General features: G+C 51.0%; 2 protein-coding genes across 9 annotated transcripts in view; one reads left to right on the top strand and one right to left on the bottom strand.

The window, feature by feature from the left end:
* Positions 1–6955, bottom strand: part of NPRL3 (NPR3 like, GATOR1 complex subunit) — a 39343-nt gene extending 32388 nt beyond the window's left edge. For 3 of the 8 annotated variants that reach the window (XR_015721283.1, XR_015721282.1, XM_045783804.2), the window contains exons 1-2: positions 6102–6954; positions 3526–3595 (exon numbers count right to left, since the gene is read on the bottom strand). Coding sequence is in view for 6 of the 8 variants with exons in the window: in XM_045783804.2 (XP_045639760.1) it covers positions 3526–3595; positions 6102–6219 (188 nt within the window). In the remaining 2 variants the exon portion in view is untranslated. Of the gene's footprint in view, positions 1–3525; positions 3596–6101 lie in introns of all 8 variants that reach the window. The other 5 variants (XM_087854343.1, XM_087854352.1, XM_087854348.1 and 2 more) reach the window with 4 other exon arrangements.
* Positions 6956–13561: 6606 nt separating this feature from the next.
* On the top strand, positions 13562–14611 carry LOC123783605 (hemoglobin subunit zeta). Its single transcript, XM_045784455.2, has 3 exons — positions 13562–13656; positions 14140–14344; positions 14483–14611. Exons 1-3 carry the CDS (start codon positions 13562–13564, stop codon positions 14609–14611), a joined length of 429 nt encoding a protein of 142 aa, XP_045640411.2.
* The last annotated feature ends 4206 nt before the right edge of the window (positions 14612–18817 follow it).

The raw sequence follows: 18817 nt of genomic DNA, 5'->3' as shown, positions 1-18817 counted from the left end.
GCCAGCTGTGGAGGTGACACGTCAAACACCACTGGCATGTTTCATGCACTTGGTCTGCCCCTGTGAGGGCGGCAGAGCCACCAGCACCCACTCTCCTCAAGACACAGAGGTTCGCGTGATGCCCAGACCAGGGAGGGGGAGGCAGAGGTGCCTTGCTATCCTCAGGCTCTCCAGACAGCAAAACTGAGGCTCGTGATACGAGGAACATGCCCAAGACCACACAGGAGGTGCACGATCAGAGTCACACCTGGCACCCAAACCTGTACCTGTGTCAGCACCCTGCCAGCAGGCACGCACCAGAGTGAGTGCGCCTGTGCAGACTTACTGGCTGGGCCAGAAAAGGGGTGGGGGACACCCAAGCTTGGGGACAACACTGCTTACCCACATTTGGGGCATCGACTCAGCTCTAGGAAATAGGAGCACCCATCTACCTAATTTCCTCCCTCCCTCCCTCCTCACTCCCTCCCTTTCTTTTTTAAGATTATTTATTTATTTATTTATTTATTTATTTATTTATTTAACGGGGGGTGGGGAACACAAGCAGGGGGAGCAGGAGAGGGAGAAGCAGGCTCCCCGCTGAGCGGAAAGCCCGACACGGGACTTGATCCCAGGACCCTGGGATCATGACGTTTCAATGACTGAGCCACCCAGGCACCCCAAGGTGTGCCTTTCTAACACATGTCCGCACGCACGCTAGCAGAAGCAAAGCTGTGAAGAGAGGCCTGGCGGAGCCCTGTGCACCTGCTGGAGAGGACCAGCTGTGTGCCAGTTTGCACTCTGGCACGCCTGGCCAAGGTTCCCATCCAGCTGATGTGAAGGTGCCCAAAGGTGGTTCCACTGCTTAGTGAAAGGTGGCCAAGCCTGAGGAGGGCAGAAGCGCCACCTGATTCCACTGCCCCACAATGCTAACCGAGAATTGAAAGGTGTGGACCTTTCACACTTCCCAGGTCTTCTGGATGATATCTAAAGGGAAATGATTTCTGAGTCTTTTGAAAAGAAGTCGACTCTTCTTCAAGCTAACAGCTTCTCCTTCTCTGAGATAGTGCCCAGAACACTCCACGTTGGGAGGGATGGTGCCAATGACAGCCTTTGTGACTGATACCAGGCTTTCTCCAGGACCCCTCCTGATGGTTTTTGCCCCTGCCAGTGTGGCAGATGCATAATGCTATTAAGCATGACCTCTCCAGGGGCACCTGGGTGTTTAGTCGGTTAAGCGTCTGCCTTTGGCTCAAGACGTGACCTCAGAGTCCTGGGATTGAGCCCTGGGTCAGGCTCCCTGCTCAGTGGGGAGTCTGCTTCTCCCTCTGCCCCTGCCCCTGCTCTACCTCTTGCTCACTCTCTCTCTGAAACAAATAAATAAAATCTTAAAAAAAAAAAAAAAAAAAAAGAGCATGAGCTCCCTGGTCCCCAACACTCATCCAACAGGAGCACAACAAGTTTTCTACAGTTGAATTTCAAGCCTTAAAGACAATGGAGAATATCCATTTTCTTCACTCCCTCCTGAATTCTATAAGCTTTTTTTTTTAAATAAAAGCGTTTAAAAAAATCTGACAATTAATTCTTATGCCCTAAAACACGTCACCTTGCTGATCCACCCTGTAAAACCAGCACACACTCCAAACCAGTGTTGTCCAACAGACCCCTCTAGAGTGGTGGAGACACTCCAAATCCGAGCCACTAGCCCACCTGCAGCCCCTGAGCACCTGAAATGCAGCTGGTGCAAGGAGGAACTGAATGTCGTCTCATTTCACTTCTATTTAAATGGTGACTTTAACACTGGGCAGCACAGCCCCGTGTCCTCACTTCTCTAGGGCAGCGTCCATGTCCCACCACACTCAGGAGGTGCTCAAGTGGCCTGTTAACATGGCTTCAGTCTGGCAGAACAACAAGCAGGACCATTCTGCGGGCTCCACAAGAAGAGCGTCTTTGAGAAGACCACCGAGGAGGGCCCTGTACCGCTCCAGGAACATGTCTGAGCCATGACACAGCTCCCCCAGGCGCAAGAGGCTTGGCAGGCCAAAGTGAAAAATAAAGCTGGGCGCTCAGAGGTATTAACCTGTATCTCCGAAAACAGGGGGAGGTGGGCAGTGCGATCATCAGATGCTGTAATGTGCTACAATTACCAAAGGAAGTAATTCTTCAATTTAATGAAAGAGAGGGTACAGAGAACCAGCTCTTCTTAGAGAGCAGCGTATCTGTGATACCCTGATAGACCCATGATGTCTTGCTCCCTTCCCAAGGTTTTTCCTCTTCTTTATGCTGAATATTGAAATACTTCCCTGAAAACATCCTTTCAGTCTTTTATTATAAGCCTCTGAGAGTTACCTGCAGCAGTCAGGTGCTGCTAGCCTCCTGGGAAGCCCACAGAGCCTGTTCCAAGAGCGCTTTCTGCATCCTCAGCAGCCTGAGTCTCCCAACTGTGGAGCTCGGAGAACAGCAGGCAGGCGGCCAGCCCTGCTCTAAAGGAATCTATGCCACATGTGGGGGACAAAATGCACGCACCCCATGGGCAGGGGCAAAAAGCTTTCTATGCACCTGGAACAATCAGGAGTCTGTTTCAAGTGGCTGGCCTCAGAGGACAAGGTGACCACAGCTTCTACATCAAAGAAAACAACAACAGTCCCCCGCCCCCCTCCCCTCCCCTGCTGGTCTCTCCTTCAAAGCTTGCTGCCCTCAGAGACAGTCACTGGTCATGCCAGAGGCCGCCGATAGCCTCACAAGAAAGGATAAAAATCACCCTCGTGGAATGGCATGATACCATGGCAGGTATGGTGCCCTGTCAAGAGAACTGGGGAGACTGTACTAGTTCACTCCATGGCAGAGGCCCAGCTGGGGGCCTCAGCTATCCTGCCATGTGACAGTGGAGCTGAGTCCTTTACCTCGCTCAGGTCCCAGCCGTGTTTAGAGGCACCCAGGACAGGCAGTTTACAATCCTTCCTCCTTCAATGGGGCCTGTGTTACCACCTACTCAACTTTAAAACAAACATAAGGCAGAAGCAGTCACATCTGATGTTTGCCACCCTGATAGCACGTCCCAGAAAAAGCAGGGGGAGCACACACGGGAAGGAACAAGACCTGCCTTTCATCCATGCCCTGAAAGAGCAAGGGTCACATCAGCCCTGGCTCTCAGCCCACATCACCACCTGAAGAGGCTGTGCTGCACCCCAGTACTTCCACGTGCCCTCGGGGCACATGCCTGAGGAGTCAGGTCTGAAGACAGCACCGGGGTCTGCTTTGCTTTCTGTTCCTCTCACAGAAGACAAATGTTCTCTCTGGCCTCGTCTGTTCTCCAATCTGCTTTACCAACCAACCTGTTCCACACTGGCACATGTGACCAAACTATGCAGCAAGTCAGACATTGGCAGCACAATCCCCAGCTCTGCACAACCTGAAACACCCACCAAATGGGAAAAAAGGACACCAGGTTTCTCACGGGAGAAAACCTCTGGGTCAACAGGAGGTAGAGCTTTGCCCAGGCCCGGGGGCAGGACTAGCCCCATCACGGAGTGACCGCAAAGCCCTTACCTGGAGTCACCATCCTGGTCGTCGGCATGGTCTCCGGTGTTGTTGACGGCGTATCTGCTACGAGGCTTATCTGTGACGGCAAAAAGGGGAGAGTGGCTGAGAAGACAGGATCCATCCACGTACTGGAGGATGGTGGCTACGTAGGAAGTGATGGCTTCTTAAAATGTGGTATATATACACGATGGCCATAAAAAGGAATGGAGTTCTGATACATGTCACAACATGGAGAACTCGAAAACATTATGCTAGGTGAAGGAAACCAGACACAAATGGACAAATGCTACATTTATACAGAATATCTACAGTGGGCAAACTCACGGAGACAAAAATTAGAGGTTACTGGAGGCTGAGAACAGGGGAAACGGGGTTATTCTTAACGGTTACAACTTTCAGTTTGGGGTGATGAATAAATCTGGAACCAGACAGTGGTGACAGCTGCACAACACAGCAAATTAATTATGGTGAATGTAATGTTACTGAATTGTGAACTTAAAAATGGTTAAAGTGGCACATTTTATGTTATATGTTTTTTACCACAACAAAAAACTTTTTTAAAAAAGTTATGGTTTCCCGGGGGCCTGGCTGCCTTAGTCAGTGAAGTGACCGACTCTTGGTTTCAGCTCAGGTCATGATCTCACTGTCCTGAGAGAGCTCCGTGCTCAGTGGGGAGTCCACCTGAAGATTCTGTCCCTCTGGCCCTTCCCCCCTTCCCGTGTTCACGCACGCCCTCTATCAAATCATTTTTTAAAAGATTTTATTTATTTGAGAGAAAGAGTGAGTGAGAGAAAGTACACACGCAGGGGGAGGGCCAGAGAGAGGGAGAAGCAGACTCACCTCTGAGCAGGGACCCCACAGCTGCAGGCCTTGATACCAGGACCCCAGGATCATGACCTGAGCCAAATCCAGACACTTAACCAACTGAGCCACCCAGAAACTCCATCAAATAAATAAATAAATCGTTTTTTAAGTTATATTTTCCAAGAAGTTATAACAGCAAATGTTTTTGCTGCTATATTTAGTTTAAAAAAAAAGGATTACACACATGCAGACACACATACCCTCTCAGTATATGACAACTAGGTCAGAAAAAGCATAGGCAGGGCGCCTGGGTGGCTCAGTCATTAAGGACTCAAAACACACAAAACAAAAACCGAGAAAACCACTTTCAGATACAACTTTTCACCCATCTCATTAACAAAAATAGAAAAATCTGACTTACTAAAAATACATATGTTCGTTATCCCCTAGATCCAACCATCCCACTGGGGGAATTGATCCTGTATTCTGAAAAATGATAATGTACACAGAAAAGACATTCACACTGTTCGTATTAGCCAGTTTAGAAGAAACTTAAATGCCCATCAACAGAGGACTAAATAAATAAATCACAGTACGTTCATCCCGTGGGTCTGATTATGATTCGGAATCTATATCCAAGATCTGGAGTGACCCTGGAAACAACGGGACAGAACCGTGTGTACAGCATGTTCACCTGTGCTTAGAAAATAAAACGCCGGGGGCGCCTGGGTGGCACAGTGGTTAAGCGTTTGCCTTCGGCTCAGGCGTGATCCCGGCGTTCTGTGATCGAGCCCCACATCAGGCTCCTCCTCTATGAGCCTGCTTCTTCCTCTCCCACTCCCCCTGCTTGTGTTCCCTGTCTCGCTGGCTGTCTCTCTCTCTGTCGAATAAATAAAATCTTTAAAAAAAAGAAAAGAAAAGAAAAGAAAAGGCCGGTGCACCTGGCCGGCTCAGTCAGAAGAGCATGGGACTGCTGACCTCAGGGTCCTGAGTTCAAGTCCCACACGGGGTGTAGCGATTACTAAAAATAACGTAAAACTTTTTTAAAGCACATAATTAAAAAAAAAAAAGCAGATGTGTGCACATGCTTGTATTAACATGGAAGGTTCTGGGAAAACGCACAGGAAAATGGTTACAGCAGCTGCCCCTACAAGGGGAAGCGAGCGGCTGGGGCTCAACGCGGGAAAGGATGTTCCTTTCATCTACACTCCTTTGTACATTTAAGACTGTGTACCGTGCTAACACATTTAATTTTAAAACAAAACATGAACGAGGAACTGCACATTCCTGGTAGTGAAACACTGGGGGCAACCTAAGCGTCTGCGCCCAGGAAAGGAGTCTGTTCTTGGGCGCCGCTCTCCGGTGAGGGCGACCTTACGTCCCGGGGCGCTCCGAGAAGATCGCCCCGCGGAGAGAAGAGCGCCTGCAGGGCAGCGCACCGTGTGGGGAAGTCCCCGAGACGCAGCTGTAAGGGGAGTCCAGTGCCGGAGGGCAGCTGGTTACCCCACGACCGGGAGGCGCACTCGGGGAGGGGGTCCCAGAGCACTTGACATGATCTGTAGGTGCGTAGTTGCTTCAGGCGGATACATTCACACGATGTCCGTTTATATTCTTGAAAAGCTGCAGACGTGGCTGAACGCTGGCAAGAGTGGCTTCGTGGAGTTACGGGTGACTTTTCTGGTTTTACTTCTCCGTACTTTCCAACACCCCGTATGGAGCAGGCCTCGGCCACACCGTCAGGAGCGAGGCGGAAGGGCCGGGGGCCGCCGCTCACTTACTTGTCTGGGACGCCGGGTGCTCCTGGCTTCTCTGGAAGGGGTACCTGAACAGCAGCTTATTGCCCCTGCTGCCCGAGCTCACCAGGATCACGCTGATGGGGCTTGTGTTGTCGCCCATGCTGCCGCGGGCAGAGGCGGGCCGGCGGGGACCGGGTGGGGGCGGGGACGGTGGGGGCGGAGGGGGGCTGGGGGACCCGAGTTGGACCGGCCGGGACCCCGGGGGGGGCGGGGACCGTGAAGGGGCCGGGGGCGGAGGGGGGCTGGGGACCCGAGGAGGACCGGCCGGGACCGGGTGGAGGTCGGGGACGGTGAAGGGGACGGAGGGGGGCTGGGGACCCGAGGAGGACCGGCAGGGACCCCGGGGGGGGCGGGGACGGAGAAGGGGGCGGAAGGGGGCTGGGGCGGAGGGGGGCTGGGGACCCGAGGAGGACCGGCCGGGACCGGGTGGGGGTCGGGGACGGTGAAGGGGGCGGAGGGCGGCTGGGGACCCGAGGAGGACCGGCCGGGACCGGGTGGGGGTCGGGGACGGTGAAGGGGGCGGAGGGGGGCTGGGGACCCGAGGAGGACCGGCCGGGACCCAGCACAGGTGCTTGAGGACGCGCCCGGGGCGGAAGGGGGAGAACCTGAGGAGGATGGGCCGGAGGGCGGGAGGCTCGGGGAACGACGCGCCCAGGGCGGGGCTGAAGGGGCCTGACGAGGACGCGCCCAAGGCCGGGGAAACGTGGGGCGCCAGGAGCCAGGCGGATGGAACCCCCGAAGCTTCCAGACCCACGAACCACCCCCCACGTCCCGCCAAGTTCGCAAGGCCTCCGCGACAGGGCCGAGCAGCCGCGCAGAAGGCGCGTGCGCGCAGAGAGCGGCCTTCGGCGCAGGCGCAGGCGACCTGTGCGCACGCGCGGGGCCCCCCTCAGGAAGTTGGGCGCATGCGCGGAGCCCGTGCTCGCCCTGCGAGGGGAGGAGAACCGCCCACCAGAGTGAATGGGAAAGTACCCCTTGGCTTGAGCAGAAAGTTCACACTTAAGACATGCAAAGAACTACAGTAAAAAAGTTACAAACACACACCTCTTCAGTGGATCATAGACCTAAATGTAAGAGCTAACAGTATAAAACTCTTATAAGAAAACGTAGGAGTAAACCCTCCTGTCCTTGGACCAGGCAAGGGTTTCTTAGATACGACACCAAATGCTCAAGCAACTGAAGAAAAAATAAATTGGACTTGATGCCAAATTAAACCTCCTATGCTTCAAAGGGCGCGACCGAAGAAAGTAACAAGAGCATCCACAGAACGACAAAATATTTGCAAATCATATAAGGGAATTGTATCCAGAATGTATTAACAAAACAAACAGCTTACAGCTCGACAATAAAGACGACCAACTGAAAAACGGGCGACGAGGGAGGGCGCCTGGTGGGCTCAGTCCCTAGTGTGTGAGTCCCGACCTCGGGGTCGTGAATTTGAGCCACACCTTGGATGTAGAGACTCTGTCTATCTATCATCTATCATCTATCTATCCATCTATCGAAAGAGGAAGGAAGGAGGGAAGGGAGGGAGGGAAGTGGGCAAAGGATGTGAAAGGACGTTTCTCCAAAGATTACAGACAAATGGCCAGTAAGCTCATGAAAAGATGCTCCTCGTCATTACTCATTAGGGAAATGCAAATCAAAACCAAAAACATACCACTTCACACCCACTAGGACAGCTATAATCAGAAAGACAAATTACAAGTGTTGGCAAGCAGGTGGCATTGGAATCTTGACACACTGTTGGCCAGAAGGTAAACTGGTGCAGCCACCGTGGGACACGGGCAGTTCTTGAGAGAGTTGGACACAGAGTTCCCATGCGACACAGCCATTCCACTCCTAGGTATAGGCCCAAGAGGAATGGAAACATAAGGTTCCACAAAAACTTGTATGTTCATAGCGACACCATTCATAGTAGCCACAAAATGCAAACAACCCCAGGGCCCGTCAGCTGATGACTGGGTGAATAAAATAGGGTCAATCCATTCAATGAAACAGCACTCAGTCCTAAAAAGGAATGAAGTACTGATGTGTGAATGAACCTTGAAAATACACATGTTGCGGGGTTCCATTCATCTGAAATGTCCAGAGCAGGGTTATGCACAGAGAAAGAGAGTAGATCAGGTGTTTAGGTCTGGGGGTTGGCGTGTGTGTCTGCTAGGGCATGGCGTTTCTCTTGGGGTGACAAAAATGGTCTAAAGTTGATTGTCCTGATGCTTGCACAACCCTCTGAATGTACCACAACACCCTGAACTGCACACTTGAAATGAGTGAAGTGCATGTTATGGGAATTATATCTCATTACAGCTGTTTCTAAAAAAAATCAGTGAAAAAAGTCAGTTTCTAAAAAAAACTCCATATGCCCCATTCCAGTCTCTCAAGCACCTCACCCTCTGACTTCTTGGTGGAGTCACCTGTTGCAGCAGACCTGATGCCTGGCACACCTGTGGGTGGGCACACCAGCATGAAACTTACACACGGTGGGCATGTCTCAGATGTTACCAACAAACGGTAGCCCTGCATGGGGCTGTGTAGCAGTGATTTTATTTTTTCCCAAAATTTCCAAAAAGAAAAAAGCTGTCTTATTTTAGGTTGCGTTTCTCTGATTATTACTGAGGTGGAGAACTGTATCACTTGATTATTGGCCAGTGTCCACGAGTCACCTTCTTGTTTTCCCTACGGGTTGTTTGTCCTTCTTCGGTGGTTTGGGTGTGTTCCTCTTTTTGAGGGATGGTCACGCTCTATTACAGATTCTGCAAGCCTTTTTCCTAGTCTCATATGTTTTGGTTTTATATATAATGAAAAGGTTTCTGAGTTCTCCTAAAGTTACCAGGAATGTCCCTAGAATGGAAATAAGGGCACAGCAGCAGGAGGTGAGCCTGAGGGAGCTGGGACGATGGGAAAGGGGAAACCTCTGTCTGGGGGAGCAGCCAGCTGTGGTCATGGGGATCTCTCTACGGGGCACTGCGAATCTGCGAGCACCCACATATGAGGTCCAGGACTCTGGCACGGGTCTCCTTCTTCCAATTTCCCTGACCATGCTGCTGTTCCGTTGGGCAGTCTCTTGACCCCAGGACTTGGACGAGGAGGTCTGATGTCCTGGGCTGTCCCTGGGCTGGGGGAAGGCCCAGACTTGGAGGAACCCACCATTCTCCCCTCACCCCCTTAGGGCCCGCTTCCTGCTGGAAACCTTCACAAGAGCATTTCTTGTTTATTTTTCTGGATATATGGTTAGTATTTTAACACTGTAATGAGATTGGAATCCATGAAAGGTGGAGGGAAACCACCAGGACCCAGGCCACGAGCTCCCAGAGGCACCTCTTCCCAGGCTGCCGTCGCAGGCTATCCAGGCTAGACTGGAGAAAGCACACCACCTTGCTGGCCTGTCTCATGTGGCTATTACAGGAGTCCGAGACACTCTCACTCCCAGGCCAGTCCAGTCTGGTGCTGGCAGCTGGAGGGACCTGAGGGTAGGCTGGCTCTACTTTGGGCCTCCCTATCCGTGACAGGACTGGGGGCAGGTGGTCTCGAAGTGTGATCCTAGCTCAAAGCTGTAACGCTTTCCTGAACAATGATGTGTCCAGGGCCAACCTTTGCTCATGTCCTCCAACTTTCCTGCTGACACCCCATGCCTCTACAACCTCATTTTTAATTTAAATGACTCTGTTTAGTATCCTACCTTTTTGAAGGTCACTGGATTCTTGGAAACCAAAATTCCTGCCCCTTCCACCCAACCCGGGTCGCCCCTGGGCAGGGCTAGGAGGCCACTTGGTTAGTCGGGCCTTATCAGTCCTGCCACTTGTGTTGGGCCAATAGAGCTGCCACTGTCTGTCAGAGGGCCAGGCGGGGCTCACATTCCCTATCTTGGACCCACCTTGACCTCTCCACCCTCTGAACAGCAGGGTTCCTGCCCAGAGTCACCCACTCACAGTAGTACTACAATAATCTTGAATTCATGCTGCCATGTCCTGAGGTCCTATGGCAACAAATTATCCCTCCCAGTTATTTTAACCCCCACCTGAGAGGTTGCTAATGTGGAACTGGGGTTTACAAGGTGAGTTAGCCTGGCCAGGGCCACCCAGGAGCTGCTCTCAGGGAAGGCCTGTGGGCCCCATCACCACCTTCTGCTGAGTCACCAGGGTCCCTCTGAGTTCAGCCCCAACTACACAAGCTCAGCGTGAGCCCAGGGCTTGGAGTTCAGCCGAGTGCAGCAGGTCTCAGTGTCCTGAAGTGCTGCCCAGTCTCAGGCTCCTGGGTCACAGGTGGGAGAACCCAGGCCCAGAGACAGAAGAGACTTGCCTGAGCCCCAAAGAGCCAGCAATCTGACCCACACCAAGCCTAGGTCTCCTCGTCCCACTGGGGCTCGTTCCCTCCTTCACTGAAACTTTGAACATTTCATAACCTTCCTAAGCCTCGATTTCCCTATCTTAAAGCATGTGATGATAATAAAAGAAAAATTCTCCCCCAGAGAGCTGTAAGGGCCAAGCACCCAACACCGAGAGTGTTTGATGCTGTACCCAGAATTCAGACAGCACACGACAAATGTCAGCTAAAACCACGACTCCCCCAGGCACACAGACTTCTCTATGCCTCACCCAGGGCCTCCAGACTCCCTGCCTCTGCCTGACCTTCCCTCTGACCCTCTGTCTCTTGTATCTCACTCACTCGTTCTGTTTTCTTTGCCGGTTGGTCTGCTTGTCTCTCTCTCTCTCCCCGCCTCTCTGCTTTCTAGAAGTGGAAGCTTAGGCATGGCCACACACGCTTACTGTAGGCCCACGTGCTTGAGGTAGTCCTGGAGTTTCCTTCTGAACCAAGCGACAGCAGGAGCTGACCAAGGAGGGCCGGGCTCATGGCAGTCTGGAACGGACTGACAGAGGCACAGCCACACTCCAGGCACACACCCTAGGGCCCTCCGGGGTTGGCAGCACTGCCCAGGACAGTTAGCAAACAATCCTAAAGCCAGGGGAGGGTGGGTACACCCTGGGAGAGGGGAGCCCAGTCTCAAAAGGAGAGGGGGCAGCTGTGAAATGTAAATAAGGGAGAGACCAGGACGGAGAAGGACCCCGGCAGTGTTGGAAGGAGCTCCTGGGAAGGCAAACTCCACCTCCAGGACACACACAGGTACCTGCAGCCAGGGAGAGATCCCTACCTCGTCTGCTGAGCTGACAGGAGGCATCCATCCAGTGCTACTCCTGCCGTCAAGGCCTGACGGTCTCACCATCTCCCGTCAGGCATAGAAGAAATGAGCACCACGACATGCGTAAAACGCCAGCACAGTGCCCGGCACACGGAAGGTGTCTGATGCTGGCTTACGCTTATGCACGTTTTCCACTTCAGAGGGCCTGTCTCAGCCAAATTTTCTCTAAGAACAGTTCAGCAAAATATCTGTGATCAAAACTCCCTATAGGGGAAACATTTGCTTCTGATTCTAAAGACGCCCAGCAGGACGGTGGGCAGACACCTCCTTGGCCGACTCTAAAATTCACAAGGAAAGGCACAGGGACTAGAATGACCAAACCACTTTAGAAATGAAGAATGAAGTGGGAGGAACGATATCACACAACCTTTCACAGCTGTACTGAGATACGATTCACGGCCTGCACTTCGCGCATTCGCTCATTTCAAGTGTTCAGGGCGCTGGGTGGCTCGGGCCGTTGGGCAACTGTCTCAACTGATTTCAGCTCAGCCATGATCTCAGGGTTGTGAGTCTGAGCCCCGAGATGGGCTCCACACTCAGCGTGGAGTCTGCTTGTCCCTCCCCCTCCCCTGCCCCTGCTCCCCCTGCTCTCGCATGCTCTCTCTCTCTCTTTCTAAAACACATAGGGGCGCCTGGGTGGCACAGCGGTTGAGCGTCTGCCTTCGGCTCAGGGCGTGATCCCGGCGCTGCGGGATCGAGCCCCACATCAGGCTCTTCTGCTATGAGCCTGCTTCTCCCTCTCTCACTCCCCCTGCTTGTGTTCCTCTCTCGCTGGCCGTCTCTATCTCTGTTGAAATAAATAAAATCTTGAAAAAAATAAAAAAAATAAAACACATAAAACACTTAAAATCTTTTTTAAAATAAAGTGTGCAGTTCAGGGTGTTGTAGTACATTCAGAGGGTTGTGCAAGCATCAGGACAATCAACTTTGGACCGTTTTTGTCACCCCAAGAGAAACGCCATGCCCTAGCAGACACACACGCCAACCCCCAGACCTAAACACCTGATCTACTCTCTTTCTCTGTGCATAACCCTGCTCTGGACATTTCAGATGAATGGAACCCCGCAACATGTGTATTTTCAAGGTTCATTCACACATCAGTACTTCATTCCTTTTTAGGACTGAGTGCTGTTTCATTGAATGGATTGACCCTATTTTATTCACCCAGTCATCAGCTGACGGGCCCTGGGGTTGTTTGCATTTTGTGGCTACTATGAATGGTGTCGCTATGAATATACAAGTTTTTGTGGGACCTTATGTTTCCATTCCTCTTGGGCCTATACCTAGGAGTGGAATGGCTGTGTCGCATGGGAACCCTGTGTCCAACTCTCTCAAGAACTGCCCGTGTCCCACGGTGGCTGCACCAGTTTACTTTCTGGCCAACAGTGTGTCAAGATTCCAATGCCACATGGAGGGTGAGACTGCAAAGGGTCAGCATGTGGGAGTTTGGGGGGGGCGCTGATTGTGGTGGGGGGGTAAATGAATTTATACATGTGTCAAAACTCACAGAGCAGTCCACTAAAGAAAGTTAATTTTGTTTTAAGTTAAAACTCAGAAGAATACTTGCCTCATTATGTTACAATGATAACATGGTGAGCGATCCTGCAACCCCTAGTAGCACATGATATGAGAAGAATTCTTTTATTACTCTGACACTTGACCCAGCTTTTCAGAGGACAGTCAGTACATCTCTCCTCAGTGATAGGTGAGCAAAACCAGTGCTTTCTCAAAGGAAACCCAGGGATCATGGAAACAGAGGGAGAGGAGACTGAGACGCGGCCAGGCTGTGCTAACTGCAGGATCCCAGCAAGGAGCACTGCAGGCAGGACGCGGCAGGTTCCAGCCGAGGACGGTGTGTGCTGAGCTAATGCTGGCTTCCCCCTTTCTATGATTCTGAAATCAAGGAGGATGGTCAGAGCTGGGGTAGAGACACAAGCATGGCCTCCTGGGCTGGCCGGGCCCATATCTCTCGAGGACTCTGGTCAGGCTGTGGCCAACACCCCTCTAAAGCCCCGGGTAGGAGTGAGTGGGTGGAGTGAGAGCCCCTCACCCCACCAGTGCCGCCAGGCCCTGACCACACATCCTCAGTGGGTCTGATAAGAGACCCGCCCCCAAAGCCCTCTCCCCTCTCCAGACCAGTGGCCACAGCCTGGCCCCCACCCTGGCTCCGTGTATATAAAGGGATCCTGGGGGCTGAGCACCACGGAGGCCAGTCCTGATCACGCCCAGCTCAGCTACCACCATGTCTCTGACCAAGGCGGAGAGGACCACCATCCTGTCCATGTGGGACAAGATCTCCTCTCAGGCAGATGTCATTGGCACCCAGGCCCTGGAGAGGTGAGTGCTGGGACGGAGCCAGTGCCAGTGTGGGCTTGGCGAGGACAGGGGCCAGTGAGGAGGGGTCAGCGAGGAGGGGGGATGATAGTCAGTGAGCAGGAAAGGAAGAGGAGGCAGATGGGGAGGGTACATGACTGTAAGACTGTCTTTCACACAGGGCCCAGTCCCGGGTCTCCACAAACATCTGTGGAATGAATAAATGAATGAATGAACGAATTCCTGAATGGTGGGACAGTGAGGGTGGGTCTCTGCTGTGCGGTCCTGGAGCCTGCGGTAATAGCGAAAATCAGCAATAGGGATCCTGCCTTGTGTAAAACTGTAGCGTTTTGTTCAACGTGAATTGTTTGCATTAATTTTTATGTTTTAAAATATTGTTTTCAAATGTGATTTATCATGACTGCTGGGCTTTTCAACCCCGGGTAAGTTTTGCGCCCAAGGAGCACCTCACTGGCCTCACCAAGTGTGGCTGTCGCCCGCTCGCAGGCTCTTCGCCAGCTACCCGCAGACCAAGACCTACTTCCCGCACTTCGACCTGCACCCGGGCTCCCCGCACCTGCACATGCACGGCACCAAAGTGGTGGCCGCCCTGGGCGACGCGGTCAAGAGCATCGACAACATCGCGGGCGCCCTGGCCAAGCTGAGCGAGCTGCACGCCTACATTCTGCGCGTGGACCCGGTCAACTTCAAGGTGGGCGCGAGACTGGGGTCCTGGCGGGAACCAGGAGCGCGGGGAGGGGCAGGGTCTCGGCTGAAGGTGCTCCGACCCACCCCCAGAACTCCCCCACCCGCACCAGGCCGCTCACCCAGCCGCCCTCCCGCCCTTCAGCTCCTGTCCCACTGTCTGCTGGTCACCGTGGCCTCGCACTTCCCCGCCGACTTCACGGCCGACGCCCACACCGCCTGGGACAAGTTCCTGTCCATCGTGTCCTCCGTCCTGACCGAAAAGTACCGCTGAGCGCACCTGCCTGACCGAGGGCGGCTGCGGCCCCTCCGCGGCTCCAGGGGCTTTCCCTAACCCTCCAGCACCCCCCCCCACTGACATGCCAATAAACCAATGCACGTCCGCCTCGCCTCTGTAGTCACTGGGGCCATCAGGGGGACGGCGGGGCTGCACGGGGTCACCAGGAGGGCTGCGGGAATCCTTCGCACTGACCCCAGGGTCTCTAAGCGCAGAGCGCAGTTCGGAGGCAGGGTGTGTGGGGCACACGGGATCGATGGGGTGGCAGAAAGGGCGCCCCTCGGCCTTTACTTCTGGGTCAGCGCTGGAGCCCACCTGGCCCCTCTGACTGTCCCTGGGGCCCACCGTGGTACTCTTCCTGCTCCAGAGTTTGTACCAGTCCCTGGTTTACGCTTAATCGTAGCAAGAAAGGTGTCACGAATGTATCTAGTCCCTCATTCAGTCTTCCGTTCTTCCGCTACAAAACGTCTATTGGTCCCTAAGACGCCCAAGCATTTTTCTAGATTCTAATAGGACAGATGAAAAAAGCAAAGTGTCCACCCCCTGGAGCTGACAGTCTAGTGGGGGGGCAGATACGACATAGAGTCAGAGCGCAGTTCACAGAAATAAAAAAGGAAGAGTTCGATTTTGCTCGAAATTAGAAAAATGCAAATTAACACCACTAAAAATGAAACCTCACTCAGATCCACTTCTCAACCTCCTCATAGACAAAACTGTCCCAGACTTTGACCACACTCTGCCAGGGGTCCCTTCCACAGTGCGGGTGGGAGCGGGACACGGCTACAGCGGACACTGGGGCAGCTTAGTTTTCTGACCACAGAAACCGCAGTCCCTCTGCGGCATGAGGCATGAACGAATAAACCATGGACGCCCACGCAGCAGAGAACTGAGCCCTGAAAAAGAAATGAGGACAGTTTCTAATAGTGGCTGTGAAGTGATGTCCAGGATTTATCAAATTAAAAGGAAAAGAAAAAAGAAAAAAGTAGAAGGTTGTATATGTATCATGGTAGCTTTTCTGTAAGAAAGGAGAGGAGAGCGGCGCCTGGTTAGTTCAGTCAATGGAGCATGTGACTCTTGATCTCTGGGTGGTGAGTTCAAGCCCCACACTGGGCGTAGAGTTTACTAAAAAAAGAAAAAAGTGACAGGAGATACAAACATGTGTGCACGTACACGCGTGTGAGTGTGTGCCGTGTATGTGCATTTTGGCACACATGTATGACTGTTCATAGCCCTGGGTGTGTGCACTTGTGAGTCTTCGTAAATTTGTGTGTGTTTCCTTATTTTTTTAACGATTTTACTTATTTAAGAGAGTGAGAATGAGAGAGAGCACAAGAGGGGGGAGCAGCAGTCAGAGAAGCAGACTCCCCACTGAGGAGGGAGCCCAATGCAGGACTCAATCTTGGGACTCCAGGATTGTGACCTGACCCAAAAGCAGTCGCTTAACCAACTGAGCTACCCAGGCACCCTCCTTGTTCTTTTTTAGGTAAGAACTGTGCCCTACATGGGACTTGAACCCAGGACCCTGAAATCAAGAGTCACATGCTCTACTGACTGAGCCAGCCAGGGACCCCTTGTGTTTGCTTATTTTTGCAAAAGAGTCTCGCAAGGATAAACTGGAAATGTTTCCAAATAATAATATGGGTGGGGATGAAGAGGAGGGGTGGAGGGAGCTCCCCCAGTCTAGCTCTCTCCGTGGTTTTGACCTTTCAATCATGTAAATCTATAACATCAACAAAAATAGAATAAAAAAGAGCAAAAAGCAAAAACATCAACATTGAAAGCCTTCTTAAATGAACCTATGCAAGAACGTAACAGTAGACTCACTTGGCTGTGACCAAAAGCACAGCAAAGAAACCCTAACATTCACTCAGTAGTTTATTGGTCATAATAACAGATATTGAAATTTCATTACCTTTTATTTAAAAAAATTTCAAGGGGCACCTGGTTGACTCAGTCAGTTGAGGAACCGACGCTTGGTTTTGGCTCAGGTCATGATCTCAGGGTCATGGGATTGAGCACCGCTCAATGTGGAGCCTGCTGGAGATTCTCTCCCTCTCCTTGTCCCTCCTCCTCTGCTCCTCTCTCCCTCTCTCTCTCTCTCAAAATAAATAAACAAAATCTTTTTTTTATTAAAAATACAAATTTTCAAACTATCAGGGTGCCTAAGTAGCCCAGTCAGTTAAGCAACCAACTCTTGATATGGGCTCAAGTCTTGATCTCAGAGTCATGAGTTTGAGCCCCACATTGGGCTCTACGCTGGGTGTGGAGCCTACATAAAATAAAAAAATAAAAAGTAGATTTCCAACTATCAAAAATTTGCAAGAATTAAGACAAAGATGGAGAGGGGCAGCCGGGTGGCTCAGTCGTTAAGCGTCTGCCTTCAGCTCAGGTCATGATTCCAGGGTCCTGGGATGGAGCCCCGCACTGGGCTCCCTGCTCAGCGGGGAGTCTACTTCTCCCTCTCCCCCTGCTGTGCTCTCTCTCTCTCTCTGACAAATAAATAAATAAAATCTTTTAAAACAAACCACAAAGATGGAGAAATAAGGGTGACTGCTAGTGAGTACAAGATTTCCTTTTGGGGGGATGAAAATATTTTAAAATTGATTGCAGTGGTAACTGCACAATTCCATAAATGTAAGAAAAACCATTACATTGTACACTTTAAGTGGGTGAACCATATGGCGTGTCAATTATATCTCAGTAAGTCTATAAAATAAAATGATAATAAGACAAAACACTCTCAAATACTCTTCGTCCGGACTCCCCAATCCTTAGCATTCACTACAGGTACCCTTTTCTTGCTCTTTCTTTCTGAGCCAATTGCAAGTATGATGCAGATATGGTTCCCCTTTAGTACCCTTAATATCCCTAAATACTTGGTGTATTTCCTCAAGTCAACAAGAACACCGGACTGCATAGCCAGAGAATAACCACCAAAACGAGGAGATTAACACCGACCCAAACCCACTAACCCAGAGATCTCATCCACACGTTGTCCTTTCCAGCAACGTCCCTGACCCGTCCAGGAGCAAACCTTGCTGTTAGCAAACTGGAATTTAAATAAAAATTCAAACAACAACAACAACATTGCATTACTCCCCTTCAACCTGCTCTTCGGTCTTTCTTTGCATGACCTTAATTCTGGAGAGCACTTGCCAGTTACTTTTCTCATGATGAGGCTTTAGGTTTTTCATTTCTGGCAGGAACATTGCAGAAGCGAGGCTGTGTCTGCCTCAGTGCGTCCCATATGCACGTAGCATTGATTTGTTCCTCTACTGGTGACGTTCGCCTTGATCGCCTCGTTGAAATGGTGTCTGCCGAGTTTCTCCACTACAAGGCTAATTAGTAAGTATTTTATGCTTTCTCATTGATAACAAATTTTTTACAAAGTGATACTTTGAGACTATGAAAATACCCTGGTTTTTATACAATTTCACCCACTGCTCTTAGCATCCAGTGATGACCCTTGTCTATATCAATTGTTACTACAATGGCAATTCTCCATCATTCCTCCTACAGTTATTAGTAGCCATTCTACCATAAGGAAGAGTTTTTACGTCCCATTATCTTTTTAAATATATATCACATTCACTCATTAATTCCCATTTTATTCAGTGGGTTATGATCTATTGCCAATCATCATTTATTTTGATCCCCAAACTGTCCCCGATTTAGACAAACCGACTCATGAGTCCTTCGATGTGTCCTCATCATCCTTTGACTACATTCCTTATTTCTGCCAAATGAAGCTCCAGGCTCATCTTGTACTTTCCCTGCACCAACCTAACATCCCATATCCCCACATAGTTCTGTTTCCTTCAAGTGGAGAATGGTATTTGGAAAACAGGATCTGGGTGTCACTGCTTCCAGTCCCTCTCAGTGGAAAGAACTAAGAGATATATTTACATTTATATACACACGTAGGCATGAATAAAGGCACATGCACACATATATCTATTCTATGTCTATCTACATATATTAGAAACCCTAACCTCACACCAATCTCTCTAGTTATAGTCAAATAGTCAAATACCACATGGTTTATTCTTGCTTCCCTCCCACAAAAGTGAGAAACCTGGCTCTCATTGTACTCAAAATATTTACTTATTTGATCAATTCCCTGTATGTTACCAATATCCCAACTGAGTCAGCATATGCCAACTGGCACCAGTAATTGATATCACAATTTTGAAACTACGTTAT

The sequence above is a fragment of the Ursus americanus genome, chromosome 2 (assembly GCF_024610735.1).
Source record: "Ursus americanus isolate L20-20 chromosome 2, mUrsAme1.1.p, whole genome shotgun sequence".
Classification (NCBI taxonomy): Eukaryota; Metazoa; Chordata; class Mammalia; order Carnivora; family Ursidae; genus Ursus; species Ursus americanus.
The sequence above is the reverse complement of the archived record's forward strand: the minus strand, read 5'-3'. Positions and strand labels throughout refer to the sequence as shown.